Here is a 14893-nt window from a genome sequence, read left to right as displayed (position 1 = left end):
GTGGTGTTCTTAATTCATTGTTGAATTGCATTGTAGTCTTTTGGAGGTCACCATGATACATACACCAATTATTTATCCTAGTCTTTGAATCTGAGCAAGTTAATAAGAATTTAGAGAGGAAATGAAACAAGCAAAAGATCAATCCTAAGGGATAATAGGGATTCATGATATATCTTACATTTATTTTAGCTCTGAATTGTCACTTGATCAGGAATTATTTTTGTTTTGCTGGTCTGGTGCTGTTGAGATCGGAAGATTAAGGCTAAGTTTGATTCCCAAAAATATTAAGGAAAGAAAAAAAAATGTTAATAAAAATGATTTTCTCATGTTTAGTATCATTCTAGAAAATACAATAGAAAATCAAATATAATTAAAATTAGTTAAAAAGTTATGTCCGAGTTATCATATACATCCAATCTGTTCTTTTATCCAATAAAAGATATTTCTAGTTTGCATAATCCGATCATTGATCCCCAAAATTTCTACAATAAATTAGGTAGGTCGTTAGTATAGTTCCCTACCCATGATCATGCTATTTATTGAAATAATTGGAATATAGGAGGAATTCTTGGATGGGTAGAAATATAAAAAGTAAGCACGATTTTGAATACTTTGTTTATGTACAAAGTAACAAACATTCCAATTGGATTAAATTATTTAATCCTTACATTAAAAGGGAAAAAATAACTAAATGAGTTTAAAACATTATATAAAAATAATTTATTGATTATAAATCTATTTTTTATTTTTCTTTTTAGTTTCTTTTCCTTGCATTTTGTTATTATGCATGCACAGGATGGAACTCACTTTTGAAAATTGGCTATTAAGGGAAGGGTGTCCAAGTGCTTATAAGCTCAATCATCAAGTTGTAACTTAGCAATGTGGAATTGAACTAGGTGTCTACTCTAATACCAATTATTATGTACGGAATGGGTGGAACTCACCTTTGAAAACCAGATATCGAAGGGAGAGTGTCCAAGTATGTATAAGCTGAACCACTAAGCCTTCATTTAGCGATATGAGGCTCAATTATGTCGTTGCACATTTCTTTTGAAATTTGTCAAGGATCAATCATAGTAAATGTTTGGTTGAGAAGATAATTGAGAGAATATACAGAGGTTTGGGGATGTGATTTTTAATGTTTTCAGAATCGGACTGGATATTGGACCGAAAAAGTTGAAGGCAAAACTGTAAGGGAATTTAGATCCCGTTTGGTGGTGACTCTAACAAGCATTTTTAATATTTCAAATATTTGAAAATTTTTATTATTTAAGTGTTAAAAATGTTATAAACGTTTTCTGCGATTACTCTCAAACACATTCTTAGAATACGTTTGATAATGATTTTAGGAAATGTTATAACATTTTTAATATTTAAAAATTTTTATCTTTCAAATATGAGAAAGACTAGAAACATTTCCTAAAAGTATTACCAAATGCACTTTTATTGTGTTGGATTGAGTGTTTCTTGATAACGAAGAGGACGGTGGGTGTATAATTATAAATTTATAATTAGAGGAGGTTGGATTAAGTGAGATGCTCATGGTGATGTGTGGTTGCAGAATGCTCTCATCAAGTTAAAAAGGAAAAATTATAACATACATAATTATGAAGTTAAGAAAATCAACAAAATTTACTTGATTGAGTTGTGAGTTAAAAAGTTAGAGACATTCTTTAAATATTATCAATTATATCCGGAAATATGGTATGGCCACTCGGGTATTAATTTGATTTTGAATATTTAAATACATTTTGTATTTTTTATTTTTTTAAATAGAAAATTTTATATAAAATTTAAGAATTATCCAAAACCTCCCTTTGACCATGTTTTTAAAAAACACTTTTAATCTAAAAAAAAAATTTAAATATTTAATAAAATTTAGGAAATATTTTTAAAATTTTCAAAAACTACTTAAAATTTGTTTGACAATAATTTAATGAAGTTTTTCAAGGTATTAGAAAGATAAAAAATTTTAAATGTTAGAAATACTAAAAAAAATAATTACCAAACGCACTCTTATAGTATTGAAAAATCACTTATATTTAAAAGAAAATATTTTTATTAAAAATAGTTCGAGTAAAAAACTCTATCAAACTCACCATTATTTTAATGTTTTTAAAAATTATTTTAAAATTTTGAAATTAAATTTTTTTTCTTATCATCTCAAATTTTAAAACTAAATGGGGTGGCTGATTCAGACCAATATTTGAACAGGTAAAAGGCCCTCAAACTTGTGTGAAAATTACACACAATGCCATTGCCATTGAATGAACAGAACAAGTATGTCCTAATGTACAATATGGCAGTTTGCATACAAAAGAATTCAACATCTAACATCCTAATTAATGGTAAAACTCAGAAGATCATAATAAACATTCTAGAGGCATGTCACCTGTGTTTCTCATATGTGCTGTTAGGCTTCTCAATATATGACATAACTCCACTGCTCTGGGATGTGCTGGATCCTCTGAGAGGAAGGCATGCACCCTATTTTGAAGCTCAATCCAGCTCCATCCTGGTTGCTTCTCTGCTCCCTTTTCCTTCATCAATCTCCTTACCCTAGCTACCTCATCCCATCTCCCCGCCTCCGCCTGCATGTTTGACAACAACACATAATTTGAAGTCTTATGTGGTTCAAATTCAAGTAGCTTTTCTGCTGCAAACTTGGCTAGCTCTAGATTCCCATGTATCCTGCAGGCCCCAAGCAGTGCACCCCATATGCCTGCATTGGCGTTGATCTTCATTCCCCTCACTAGTTGGAAGGCTTCTTCTAACCTCCCTGCTCGGCCAAGCAAGTCAACCATGCAGGCATAGTGTTCAGCCAAGGGCTCGATATTGTATGCTTGGACCATGCATTTGAACAATTTTAGACCCTGATCGATGAGGCCAACGTGACTGCAAGCGGACAGTATTCCAACAAAGGTGACCTCATCAGGGGCCACACCTTCAACCTCCATCTTGTGGAAGAGTTTAAGTGCCTCTCTCCCATTCCCGTTTAAAGCATAAGCAGCAATCAAAGAATTCCAAGAAACCACGTCAAAGTGATCAATGTCCTTGAACAGAAGTTCAGCACTGGAGATACTTCCACACTTGGCATACATGGTGATCAATGCATTAGAGACAAACAAATCAGTTGCATAACCACTCTTCATCACAAGTTGGTGAAGTTGCTTTCCAACTTGCAGGGCTGCAAGATGGGCACAGGAACTTAATCCACAAGCAAAAGTAGACTGATCGGGTTTCTGACCTTCATGCCCCATCAACATGAAACTCTTGAGTGCATCCAAATATGAACCATTTTGTGTGAGACCCGAAATCAAAGAATTCCATGAAACTATATTCTTCTCCTTCATTTCCTCAAAGATCTTTATGGCTGCATCCATTTGTCCTACTTGAGCATAACTAGCAACCATGGTGTTCCATGAAACTATGTCCTTCTTCACCATCTGTTTAAATAGATGGAGGGCTTCATCCATTCTTCCACACTGTGAATAGCCTGCAATCATCGTGTTCCAACAAACAACATCTCGGATGCTTATTTGATTGAAAATTTGGCGAGCATCATCCATTCTTTTGTTTTGCACATAACCAGAGATCATTGCCGTTTGAGCTGCAACATTTCTGTAAGGCATTTGATTCAGTAATTGCCTTGCTTCATCAAGCTTACCCATACGAACATACCCATTAATCACAGTAGTCCAAGATATGGAGTTCTTCTCAGGCATTTCCATGAATAGACTAATAGCCTCATCAACATGGCAGTTCTGAACATAAGCTGCAATCATCGCATTCCAAGCAACCACATTTCTGATTGGCATTTGATCAAAGAGTCTCCGAGCCTCTGCAATCTTGCCAAATCTCGCAAACCCACATAACATTGTAACCCAAGAGACAGTATTCGGGTTTGGAATCTTCTCAAAGAACTCCCAGGATGAATTTAGATCACCCACCTCCACAAACCCATCCACCATCAAATTCCATGAGACCACATCACGCTCCGCCATCTCCTCAAAAAACTGCAACCCCAAACGCATCTCCCCATTCCGGGTATACCCAGTGAGCATTGAGTTCCATGAAACTAAATCCTTAGCAGGCATTGCATCAAATAGCCTCCTAGCCTCATCAAATTGCCGGTTCTTCGCATAACCTGCAACCATGGCATTACAGCAAACCGGGTTCCACTTATAAGGCAGCAAATTAAACAAGTTTCTAGCCTTTGCAAGCTCCCCATTTCGGGTATAGCAAGTGATCATCAGGGTCCATGAATAAAGGTCTCTTGTGGGCATTTTATCAAACAGTTGGCGAGCTTCTTCAACCCTGTCATTGTGCAAATAGGCAGCAATCATGGAGTTCCAAGAAACGATGTTTCTCTGGGGCATTCCATCAAACAGTTGGCGGGCATCACTGATTCTCCCATTCTTGGCAAAGGCAGAGATCATTGAATTGTGAGTAACAGTGTTTTTGTGGGTCATGTGTTGGAATACTTTGATGGCTTCATCGATTTGACCCGATTTTCCCAACTGGGTTATTTTGAGATTGTGCCTGAAAACATAGCTTCCATGTTCACCAACTGATTTCAGGCTTGATTTCATGGAGACTTAAACTAATTTCACCTCATTCATTCAACCATGCTCCATGAGAATCCATTTCACAAACATATAGAATTTGAAATGTGAAAATTCAAAGAAAGAATTTAAAATTTTGTAAAGAAAAAAAATAAATTGGATAAAAAATTTTATGCACTTTTAAAAATTTATTTTTAATTCATTTTTATGCAAAAAAATGAAGAAAATATTTAAGCTTATTTGATAACAGTTTTAAAAAATAATTTTTAATAACCCTTTTTTAAAATTGTTTTTTTAATTTTTATAAAACAAAAATCTATTTGAAAACCTAAAATATTTTTAATATTTTTAAATATATTTTAAAAATAATTTTATATCTACCGTTTGATTTTTAATCATTCTACATGTTTATATACTTATTTCTTAAAACAATTGAAAATAATAAAAAACAACTAAAAGATGTTTTCTAAAAACATTTTATTTTTTCTACTTTTAAGAACAAAAAATAGTAAACAACTTTTTATTGTCTTACGCGTTTTTTGTGTTTTTTTTCTTCTACAGAACAAAAACCGTATGAAAAACAATTATCAAACAGAACCTTTAACTTTTAAAATTTGTTTTTCATTCATAACTTCAAATAAATTAAATAAAAGAATATGAAAAAAAAATGGGACTTACAGAACATATTAAAAGATATGTTCTCAGAATTCTCCATTGATAATTGATACCACATGCTGTCATTCGTTCCCTTGCAGGATTAGCTGATTCTTATTCCCCCTCAACAATCACATCCTAATGATAGTGAATACTAAAAACACCAGTTCCCAGGCAAGGCAAAACAAAAGGCTGAAAATTATAGAGATACTCATCAATTATGATCGCAGTAGTAATAATAGATTAATTGGACGACAAGATAACATTATATTTTTTAATATCCGTTACATCACCTTCTTTCCTCTTTAAGTGTAATTCCGCATTAGATTATATGGTCAGAATATTCAATATAACAAACCAAAATTCCCCATCAGCTGGGTATAACATGGGAACCATATTCCTTTTTCTCTTCTTTGTTCTGAGAGGATGTGGGATAAGAAAAAAATGCCTTCCTAGAAAGGATAAAAGAAAAAAAGGGTTCATCTCTGTAGTCTTTCATGCTTCGCAATGCTGCATCTGCCTCACCCCTTTCATTCTACATTTGCTTCTCCATGTTTTTGGAATTAGGAGGGCAATAATCAGTATAGATACCTGTATGTCTGTTTTGGTTTGATCATAACTCATCATGGACCTCTGCTTCTGCTTCTGCTTCTGCTTCCTCGTTGGGCTTGCCATCTGAATCCCCTGCAGCTGATTGATCATCTTGGGAGGAGGGAGTCTCCTCAGATGATGAGTCGGAAGCATTTGCTTTCTCCTCACCGCTAGCCCCATTGTCCGTGGTTTCATTCTTTGTGGGCTTCTCAATTTTTGGCTTTGGCTTAGGAATTCGGTTGATGCTGGCAACCTAGAGAAATACGGATCAATTCAGTCCAAGAGGGTATCACAAATCCATATGATGAACTGCAAATCGCATTTACATTTACTTGAGGAAGAAACTGCAATCATACCTTCTCTTGAAATTTGAAAATTTTCTCATACACCTCATCTGAGGTAAATGCAGGAGTGCTGAATCCAGAAGTCCTGTAAAAAGAAAAAGGAAATGTGTATAAGAAGTCTTGCAAGCAGGCAAAACTCCATTTAGGTATAAATGAAGCAATTTTTAAGGTCAAAAATTGCAAATGATCAATTCAAACAACAGAACAATGTTCCTTGGCAGCCCTGAATGAAAAAATTCACTCAACTGCTTTCTCAATTTCTGTGTAGCAACTCAGAAATTAAAAACAATGTGCACTCAGATTTAAAGCTGAAGGCATCCTGCTGGTCATTACAGATATGATCTTGCAGCAAGGAGCGTAAAATTAAAAATAGAAGAACGCATCCTTGCATTAGAATATATGAAGAAAAATCAAGCAGAAAGTTCAAAAACAAGCACCCAAGTTTGCAGTATCCTGCTCAACTTATAACACCCAGCTTCTACTATAAATGTGCAGAACAAACAAAAAATCTTTATAAATAAGGGTTTTTCAAAACAAATAGAAAACTAACCAAAATAATCATAAGCAGAGTATGAATCCTAAGTGCCAATCCAAAACTAATCCAACCATGTTCAGTTCCCAAAATTTTGACCCAAAACTGAAACATGATATATTAGAACAGAGCCAAACCAACAACCATTTAGTTTGATTCTAGGTTAAGCATATATTGAGAGCAGACTCAACATCCGTTGTCTCAACAAAATAGTTTTTTAAACAAGTTCCTACAAATTGTTTTCAAGGACAAAATTCAGTTTTGAAAACTCAAATATGGAAAACAGTTTTTTTGGCATGTTCTTTATGAAGACACTGTTTACGCATGCATGATGCAGGAGTTCCTGACCTATTTTCCATGTTTCCAATTGTTTGTAGAGCACTCTACAAAAAAAACCCAAAAACACCTCAAATTTTTTTTCTAAAAGTTTACCCCCATTCTCAGAACAAATTTTGTCAAACATGTTTTTAGAGGTTAGAAACTTGTTTTCTGATTTAAAGAACAAAAAGTTATTTTCAAGAACAGTTTCTAAACAGCCCTTAAAAGATTTCATATTCTTTTCCATTTCTTTTCCTAGCTATTTGAAGGTGGTCATACCAAGATCAAATTTGTCTTTATGAAGTAAATTTACATTTGTAGAAGATGATCCCTGTTAAAAGAACTAGGTCCCAGTTATCTGCATAAGAATCTATTTTTTTAACACTCTTGAAAATGGGTTAGAGTCATGAAACACTCAGCTAGGGCAACAGCTAAGTCTAGATATTATCAATGCTTCAGCTCATTCATTAGTTACCACTTTGTCCCACACCACAAAAGGATCCTAGAGAAGCAGTTTGTTTAGGTATTAGAAGACACCTGGCACACCACGAAAACGTACAAACCAACTTACTTTTTCTGCTCGGCCTCTTTCTCTTCCAACCAATTTTTGACCTTGTCACCATCACTCAGGACCTGAAAATGAAAATTGTGCTCATCTATATATCTCATAAAACATAACATAATACCAATCCAAATATATTCAATTTTCATTTAAGCATATCTAAGTTGAAATTAAGTGGGATCCAAATCAAAGAAAATGTGATCAAGCACCTCATCTATTTTATCTTTCAGAAGCCAAGGTTTCTTTGTCTCCCAGTCCTGTACAATCTGCAGATGCTCAGAAGAGAAAAAGTCAATCACTGTTCCCATTTGCTTTAAATAACTCAAGAAATACTGCAAAAGTACACTAAATGAAATGTACAGATAAAAAGGTTCATTTATCTTATCAATCTTTTTTTGTCTTCTTTAACTCTTCAACAACCACCATCTATCCACCCATGTATCATGCAGAACTGTAGCTAGTGCATTCATGCATATATGCATATAAAGACACAAAGTCCAGCAAGGATAACAAGAACTATAAGCCACCAAATTCTTACAACTTAGACATCTAAAATACCTGTTTCAGCTGACCAAGGTATTTGTGAGCATCTTCCATTGCCGCTGGCCGTGCAGTAAGCTCATTCAATCTACAATCAGTAATTCATCAGCTAGAATAAGTCTTGTACTCAACAAAGTAAAGGTTTTCTAAGTTTTTTGATAGGCTAGGTTTTCTAAGCAGTTACTGAGAATTGGGCTAGACCTGAAAAATATTGGGTCACCAATAGATTTTAACAAATCTAGACGTTCTTGAAACTCAGCAGCTGTAGCATCTTCACCATCAGTATACAACCATTCTTGCACCTAAAAATATAACATGATGATCAAGTCAAAACTTTAAGTTGAATGTGCGTGTGTAAATATATAACAAACTCTGAACTTAGGCTAACCTCATCAAGCTTTTCAATAAAGGACTGGCGTTCCTGAGTGGTTGATATCTTCTCTAACTCCTCAGATGATTCAAGCTGGTATAACCAATCGTGTTATCAGCAAGATGGGGGAAAAGTTATACATGTTATGCAGTCAAAAGAAAACTAACTATAATATGGGGGAAAAAAGAAACATTAGATGTAAGAGAGAATAATGCAAAGGATGACAACATAATATAGGACAAGCATCCCATTTCCCCTTAATAAATGCAAGATGAATTCATCAAAAGCTTTGAACCTTTTCTTTAGTAGTATAGATGTATCCTTCCAGATTATTTTTTAACTCTGCAGTTCTACGCCGCTCTGCATCCTTTTTGTCCAATGCTTCCAACTTGCGTTTAGCTTCAGCAATTAATTCTTTTGAAAGTGGCATTCCAGGTCCCACTGTCTTCTCAACTACCTATGATTATTAATAACAATAATCATTAATAGAAGGCTATGCAATATACAGATTCTGATTTAAGATACAGCATGCAATGGTCTCTTTCATGTGGATTTAAGTTTTAAGCTAATTTGTACCTTCAGTGGAACCCTAAATGTTCGCTTTTTCAGTTTTTTTTCTGTGCCAAGATCCTTGTCACTTTGATTTTCAGTGGCATTGGATGTGTTATCAATCCCGCCATCAGCATGCAAGTTTTCATTGCTGTCTTCTGAAGCATTACGAGGACTTGTTTCAACTGATATATTGGGGGATGCAGCAGATGAATTCTCCAGAGTCACATTCACTTTGGGAACTTCAATCCATTCTGTTATTTCAATAACAGCATCTGCTCGATCCAGAGAAAGTATCCCACTTCTACTAAGAGAGAAATGCAGATTTGCCTTGATGGGAGAGGACAGGTTCCGAGAAGAATATCTGCAAACAAGAAGAAAGACTTCAAATTCGACCAATTTATTTGAAGGTTTCATGCAGATGACTTCAAATTCGACCAATTTATTTGAAGGTTTCATGCAGATGAATAGGTCATCAGTGTTTTAAAAAGCATTAAAGAAAACTGAAATCTCCATGGCATCTAGAAGTTGTTGATCCTTACTTTGCACTAGCATCTGCCAAACCAGACACGGCATACTGAGCAAATCTAGGAGAGGAAACACCAGGTGGTAGAAGATCTTCATCCTCATATGAAAGTGAAACATCAAAATCTTTGTCATGGATAATGGATCTGAACATCTGCTACAAAGGAAGACACAAAAATGACTGACTAGAACTAAAAACACAGAAATAATAGCTCGAAATTCTGTTCTACTATTTTCCCTCTAATAGAATCGGTTCCATACCTTACTGGGGAGTTTTTTCATTCTTGGGACAATTAACTGTCTAGTGCTCTCATCTTTCAAAAGACCAGGGCCATCTAACTCAACCACGAGTCCATATGAAGAACCATCAACCATTCCTAGCTTACGATTCAATTTGATTCCATCACTTAAATTTGCAGCATGTAGTGCAGCACCAAGAACTATAGCTTCATCAGCATCCAGATGTCTGTCCAGATCCTTCCTTCCAAGAAATTCCTGAAGCTTTGCCTGAAAAAGGAAAAAAACAATGAATTTTGCTTCAACAAACACATTGTCAATTGATACAGCTGAGGTCTGATGGATAATACAAGGGACACTAATGCAGAACACACATTATGTATCAATTGATAACACACATTATGCTTTGATACAGAAGAATACAGAGAAGGCCAAAACCAGTAAAAGCTTCAAAAAATAGTTGTGCAAATAAGGATCTAAAATCATATATGAGTACTAAGTGCCAATGAATTGATACACAAATGTAGATTGTATTATAAGTATGAACAAGCATCCTGACACCAACAGTCAAAACCCACAATACTGGCATTTGTGAAATCCAGAATATTGTCACACACTCAGCATACACAACAAGATTGGTCTATCGCATCTATGAGACAGAGCAAGTTAAAAATGGATGCTTTGCTCAAAGTGGATATCACTGATGATGACTGCAGCAGCTTTACAATTAAATGCATGCTTGAGAATTGTGTAAGGTTCAGTTATACTACATGTAATGTTGATTTAGCAGTCATCAGGGAATCTCTGAGAATTTTTTTATTAGATTCAATATATAGACATTTTGTTTAGTACTCTTCCACCTTGGAGTTCAAAATGTAAATAATTTTCCAATAACAGGTTCTCAAGCAGAGAATATGTGGAACACAAAAGCCTTGACATAACAGCCCTACAAGAACAAGAAACAAAGCTTTTAATTAAAAAACATGAATTTAAGATGATTTATCTGGCACCACATTTACAACTATTTAGTACATTGGGATAGTTAATTTAAACTAAAGTCAGTGCTGCTTCTAAGCACAGAAAATGGCAATATGTAAAACTGGAGGAAGGAAATGCAAACCTGCAACTTTGGCACTCGAGTGGCACCTCCTATCAGCTCCACTGCATATATCTCATCAACCTTCAAACCTGAATTCTTAAGCACTTCCTTCACAGGAATAAGAGATCTCTCCCACAAATCTTCGCAGAGCTCCTCAAACTTCTCACGAGTTATGGCACTCCTGGCAGAGAAAAAGCAAATCTCTGATAAGAAAAATTAATAATATTTAGCTTATTTACCTAAGCCAACCATCAAACGCATAACTCCAAGGTAAAGGAAGTAAAATATAACCTACATCTAGGGTGTTTGTCCTATCTAGGGTATATCTAGATAAACAATGGAAACTGCAAAATAAAACACATTTGTCATAGAGAGTCGAAGCAATATAGTTTTATCAAACTAACAGGTCCTCTCCTTTTTAACCCCTTCATTCTATGCCAGCTACTTAGAACGAAGTTTAGTTCTAAAATTTTATTTTAGGAAATGGATGCTTCCAAAATAATGGATTTCCTTAACAGACAACCCAATATCACTCTTATGAGCAGAGCCTATCAACATTTTGCATGGTTTGAATAACTTCCAACAACAAACCAATAAACATTAATTTCAAACATCTGTGTGTACTTTCATGGGATAGACCCTATCCTTTTTCAAGAACCATTCACATAAATGCATGGCTTATAAACAATGAATCAAGAAAATAGAACTTGGCTTTCCAAGTTATTCCTCTGTTACTTGGTCAATGATGGACCAACTTGAAATGTATGGTCAAACAAAAGTTATACTATCAATTGTTTTTGAACACTCATTCACCTCATTGCAATAAAAAATAGACATTTTGAGCTCAATCCAGCATCCATTTGGTGAGTGTCCACCGTAGACTCAATTATCAACATTTGGGCCAGAATTAAAAGCATATTCAAACTGCAAACTTATTTCACTATGTCCTTACAGTTCTAACTTTCTATACTAAACAAAGGATAACCAAAAACTGATGTTGGACAGAAAAGATGAGCAAGGAAGTATATGATTGGTCATACCTGAAGTCTCGATCATCATAGAGGGATTCTACTGATATTGGAGCAGCCGTGTTCGCACTTAGAATTTCTTTTGTCCGCTTAACCTGTTTCTTCAATTTAGCCATTGCCTTGGGGAACTTCCTCACATCAACTCCATTTCCAACTTGTTTGTTGAACTCATCTGCAAAATACTCCACTAAACGCATTTCCATATTTTGGCCACCAAGCTCTGGATCCCAGCTAACATCCTTAACCTACAATTGTTTCCACAGGTAGATAGAACACCAAGTTGATAAGAAGTTACAAAGATGTGTACAACATTAAGCAAAATATCGGATAGGAATGAAACTGCATATAAAATGAGGATGGCGACAATGATAAATGATTTAAAGGGGGTTACAATTACCCAATCAACAGTGTAAATACATATGCACAGATTGAAACAATAACACAGACAATAGTGACAAAAAACTAAAATTAAAAACAAGTTAACAGAACCATTAATCATCAGGGTCTTGTATATCAATCTTCTGCAATATAATCTCAATCAACAGCTATAAACCACCCAATTAGAGTGATAAATGATTCCCAGAAGACCCAATCTTCACAAATTAATTAACATTTGCACAAAATTAAGTAGAAAAAATAACTAAATCCTCAACCAACAAATTTCTACAAAGGAACCTAAGTACCACAAACTAAGACAGAGTTTGATAAAACTGAAAGTTTAGCATACGAAAATTTTTAATGTTGAATTTGTAGTACTTAAAGCTTCAAGCAGCTAAAAGGAATAAATATGATTAGGATAATAAAAAGGAAACCCAAATTTGCAGCTTTGATTTTATAGTTCAAATTCACACTTCTAGATTATATCAACACTGAAATTTTCAACATTAAATCTTGTTATCAAACAATTGATATATTATTGCAGTAAACTAGTCATCATGAAAAATTGTTAAGCTTCAAGTATAAGGCTCCATACAAATCACATGTACAACAATTAACACAAACAATCTTCAATTAATAAAAGTTTACCTGAAATTGGTTAACCGAGACCGTCTTTCCATACTCCTTGGCATTATAAGCAGAAAAATACACAAGTGCAGCATAGGTACTACTTGATCCCATATCATAAAACACAACATGCCTCGATCCATTCGAGAAATCCTTATCGATCCCATATTGCAATGCCGCACCCGAGTGCTCATTTATTAGCGCAAGCACATTAACACCCGCCAATTGCGCGGCAGTAAGCAACCCCCTGCGTTCTGCCTGCCCGAAATATGGAGGCACCGCAATCACCGCATCCTTAACTGGAACCTTGGAGTGAAACTCTGCTAATTTGATCGCGTAACTTAAAGTCATAGCTTCCAGCTCCTCCAGAGAAAAAACAGTACCATCATCGAATCTAATCGTGGCCGTGCCTCTAGAATCTTCCACTATATTATATGGTAAGTACATTTTCCCGAGAAAATCTTGAATTTTGTTGTAGGGTTTGCCAATCATATCCCGGATAAAGGAATAAACTTTGTCGGGATAGCGGGCGACTATCCCGGCCGCTTCTTCACCGATTAGGCGGTTTCCAGATTGAAATGCGACCAATGCCGGGGATTTGCGTTTAGACATTTCGTTGATCGCGACCGAGATTGGACTCTGCCCGGGTTTTAGGTTTACTACGGCGACTTTGATCCATTCTGAACCTAGATCTATGCTTGAAACAGCTGACTGAGACGGGGTTGGGATTAGCAGAAGCAGGGATAGGAATATCCCTAATCTGAAAAAAAGGCTCATTCTAAACCAAACCTGATCTTCCTACTCGCTACAAACAAATCAAAAGCATGTATGAAGCTTTAATTAAGTTACGAGCGGTGGAAGGAGAGCGAAAATTCCGCAGGTGGAGTCTCAGACGCGTGCAATCAAAAGCATGTATGAAGCTTTAATTAAGTTACCAGCGGGCGAAAATGCTAGGGGTGGAGTCTCAGACGCATGCAATCTAGGGTTTATTGATCTGAAGAAGAAAGAAAAACAGGGAGATGTTCAGAGAAGGAATGGGGGTTTTATAGTGTTTTGTGGACACAAGTCCACGTGGAGGTGTGTGAGTGTATCAGGCGAATTAGATGTCGCCGTGTGGCAAAATTTACACGTGGCACGGAATTAAATGGTTAGTGTGTTGTGTTCATGTGTGTCATCGATCTCTGTGGAAACTTCGGGTCAATGCTGTGTTGGTCTCCTGTGAAGACAGTGAGCCTCCCCCTAATGAATTTGCGCCACGTCATGTTACGGGCAGGGTTGAGCGGGGCATTTCCTTTTCATTTTTTTTTTTCTGTTTTTTTTCCACTTCCATCCTTAGTATTTTGGGAAAAATTACGTTGATAGTAATTTGAAAATATATATTCATTTTTTTAAAGATAAATTATGTTGATAATTTATTTTATAGTTATAAATCTTGAATCTACCTTTTTTTTAAAAAAATTAATTAAGTTTCATTGCTATCTTTATTTTTATAATTTGCTTCATATGATTATTTTCTTAAATTCTTAAATTATTTTGAGGGAGAAAAAAATTATGATAATTTAGTCGGGCAATCTACCATTTCTGCATATTATGAACTATTTATATACTAAATAAGATTAATAATATTTTTCTCTTAGAAATTAAGATTTATATTTTTTAAATATAAATTTCATCAATAAAAAATAGGATGTGTGGACCCCGCATTTCGGCTGCTCAATGCGTTTCCCACTCGATGGCGAGCTCGATTTTTATATTTGAAAAAAATTGATTTTTATTGATTAAGAAAATGACTTGGAGTCGCCACTTATTTTTGTTTTATTTTTAAAAGGGTAAACAAAATAAGAAAGAAAAACCCTAAGTGTGACTCCTTGTTTTGGAAAAGGTGGTCTGTGAAAAACCGGATCGGGTTCGGGGGTCAGGTTACTTATCGGGAAGGTACGGTAAAGACCGTAGCACCCCTCTAAGTCCCTAAAA

At 35.2% G+C, this 14893-nt stretch overlaps 2 protein-coding genes across 2 annotated transcripts; both read right to left on the bottom strand.

Annotated features, from left to right (window-relative positions):
- Positions 1-2205: 2205 nt before the first annotated feature.
- LOC104880343 (pentatricopeptide repeat-containing protein At4g02750) lies at positions 2206-4731 on the bottom strand. Its single transcript, XM_019221984.2, has one exon. It carries the CDS (start codon positions 4590-4592, stop codon positions 2364-2366), a length of 2229 nt encoding a protein of 742 aa, XP_019077529.1. The 5' UTR covers positions 4593-4731; the 3' UTR covers positions 2206-2363.
- A 735-nt stretch (positions 4732-5466) lies between these two features.
- LOC100259994 (heat shock 70 kDa protein 17) lies at positions 5467-13939 on the bottom strand. Its single transcript, XM_010656670.3, has 14 exons — positions 12941-13939; positions 11927-12159; positions 10908-11067; positions 9812-10057; positions 9568-9704; positions 9053-9389; positions 8772-8933; positions 8495-8569; positions 8308-8408; positions 8125-8194; positions 7776-7832; positions 7576-7637; positions 6167-6239; positions 5467-6063 (listed from the first exon to the last, which is right to left on the bottom strand). The coding sequence occupies exons 1-14, from the start codon at positions 13694-13696 to the stop codon at positions 5833-5835; spliced, it is 2700 nt and encodes an 899-aa protein (XP_010654972.1). The 5' UTR covers positions 13697-13939; the 3' UTR covers positions 5467-5832.
- Between the last annotated feature and the right edge of the window lie 954 nt (positions 13940-14893).

The sequence above is a fragment of the Vitis vinifera genome, chromosome 9 (assembly GCF_030704535.1).
Source record: "Vitis vinifera cultivar Pinot Noir 40024 chromosome 9, ASM3070453v1".
In the NCBI taxonomy this organism is placed as follows: domain Eukaryota; kingdom Viridiplantae; phylum Streptophyta; class Magnoliopsida; order Vitales; family Vitaceae; genus Vitis; species Vitis vinifera.
The sequence above is the reverse complement of the archived record's forward strand: the minus strand, read 5'-3'. Positions and strand labels throughout refer to the sequence as shown.

Excerpts from the sequence above, each read along its gene's own strand:
- LOC104880343 (XM_019221984.2), bottom strand. The coding sequence starts at position 4,592 with ATGAAATCAAGCCTGAAATCAGTTGGTGAACATGGAAGCTATGTTTTC.
- LOC100259994 (XM_010656670.3), bottom strand. The coding sequence starts at position 13,696 with ATGAGCCTTTTTTTCAGATTAGGGATATTCCTATCCCTGCTTCTGCTA. Across the intron at positions 10,058-10,907 it reads CTCGAGTGCCAAAGTTGCAG|GCAAAGCTTCAGGAATTTCT; the intron begins GTTTGCATTTCC and ends TTCCTTTTTCAG. Across the intron at positions 6,064-6,166 it reads TTTTCAAATTTCAAGAGAAG|GTTGCCAGCATCAACCGAAT; the intron begins GTATGATTGCAG and ends GTATTTCTCTAG.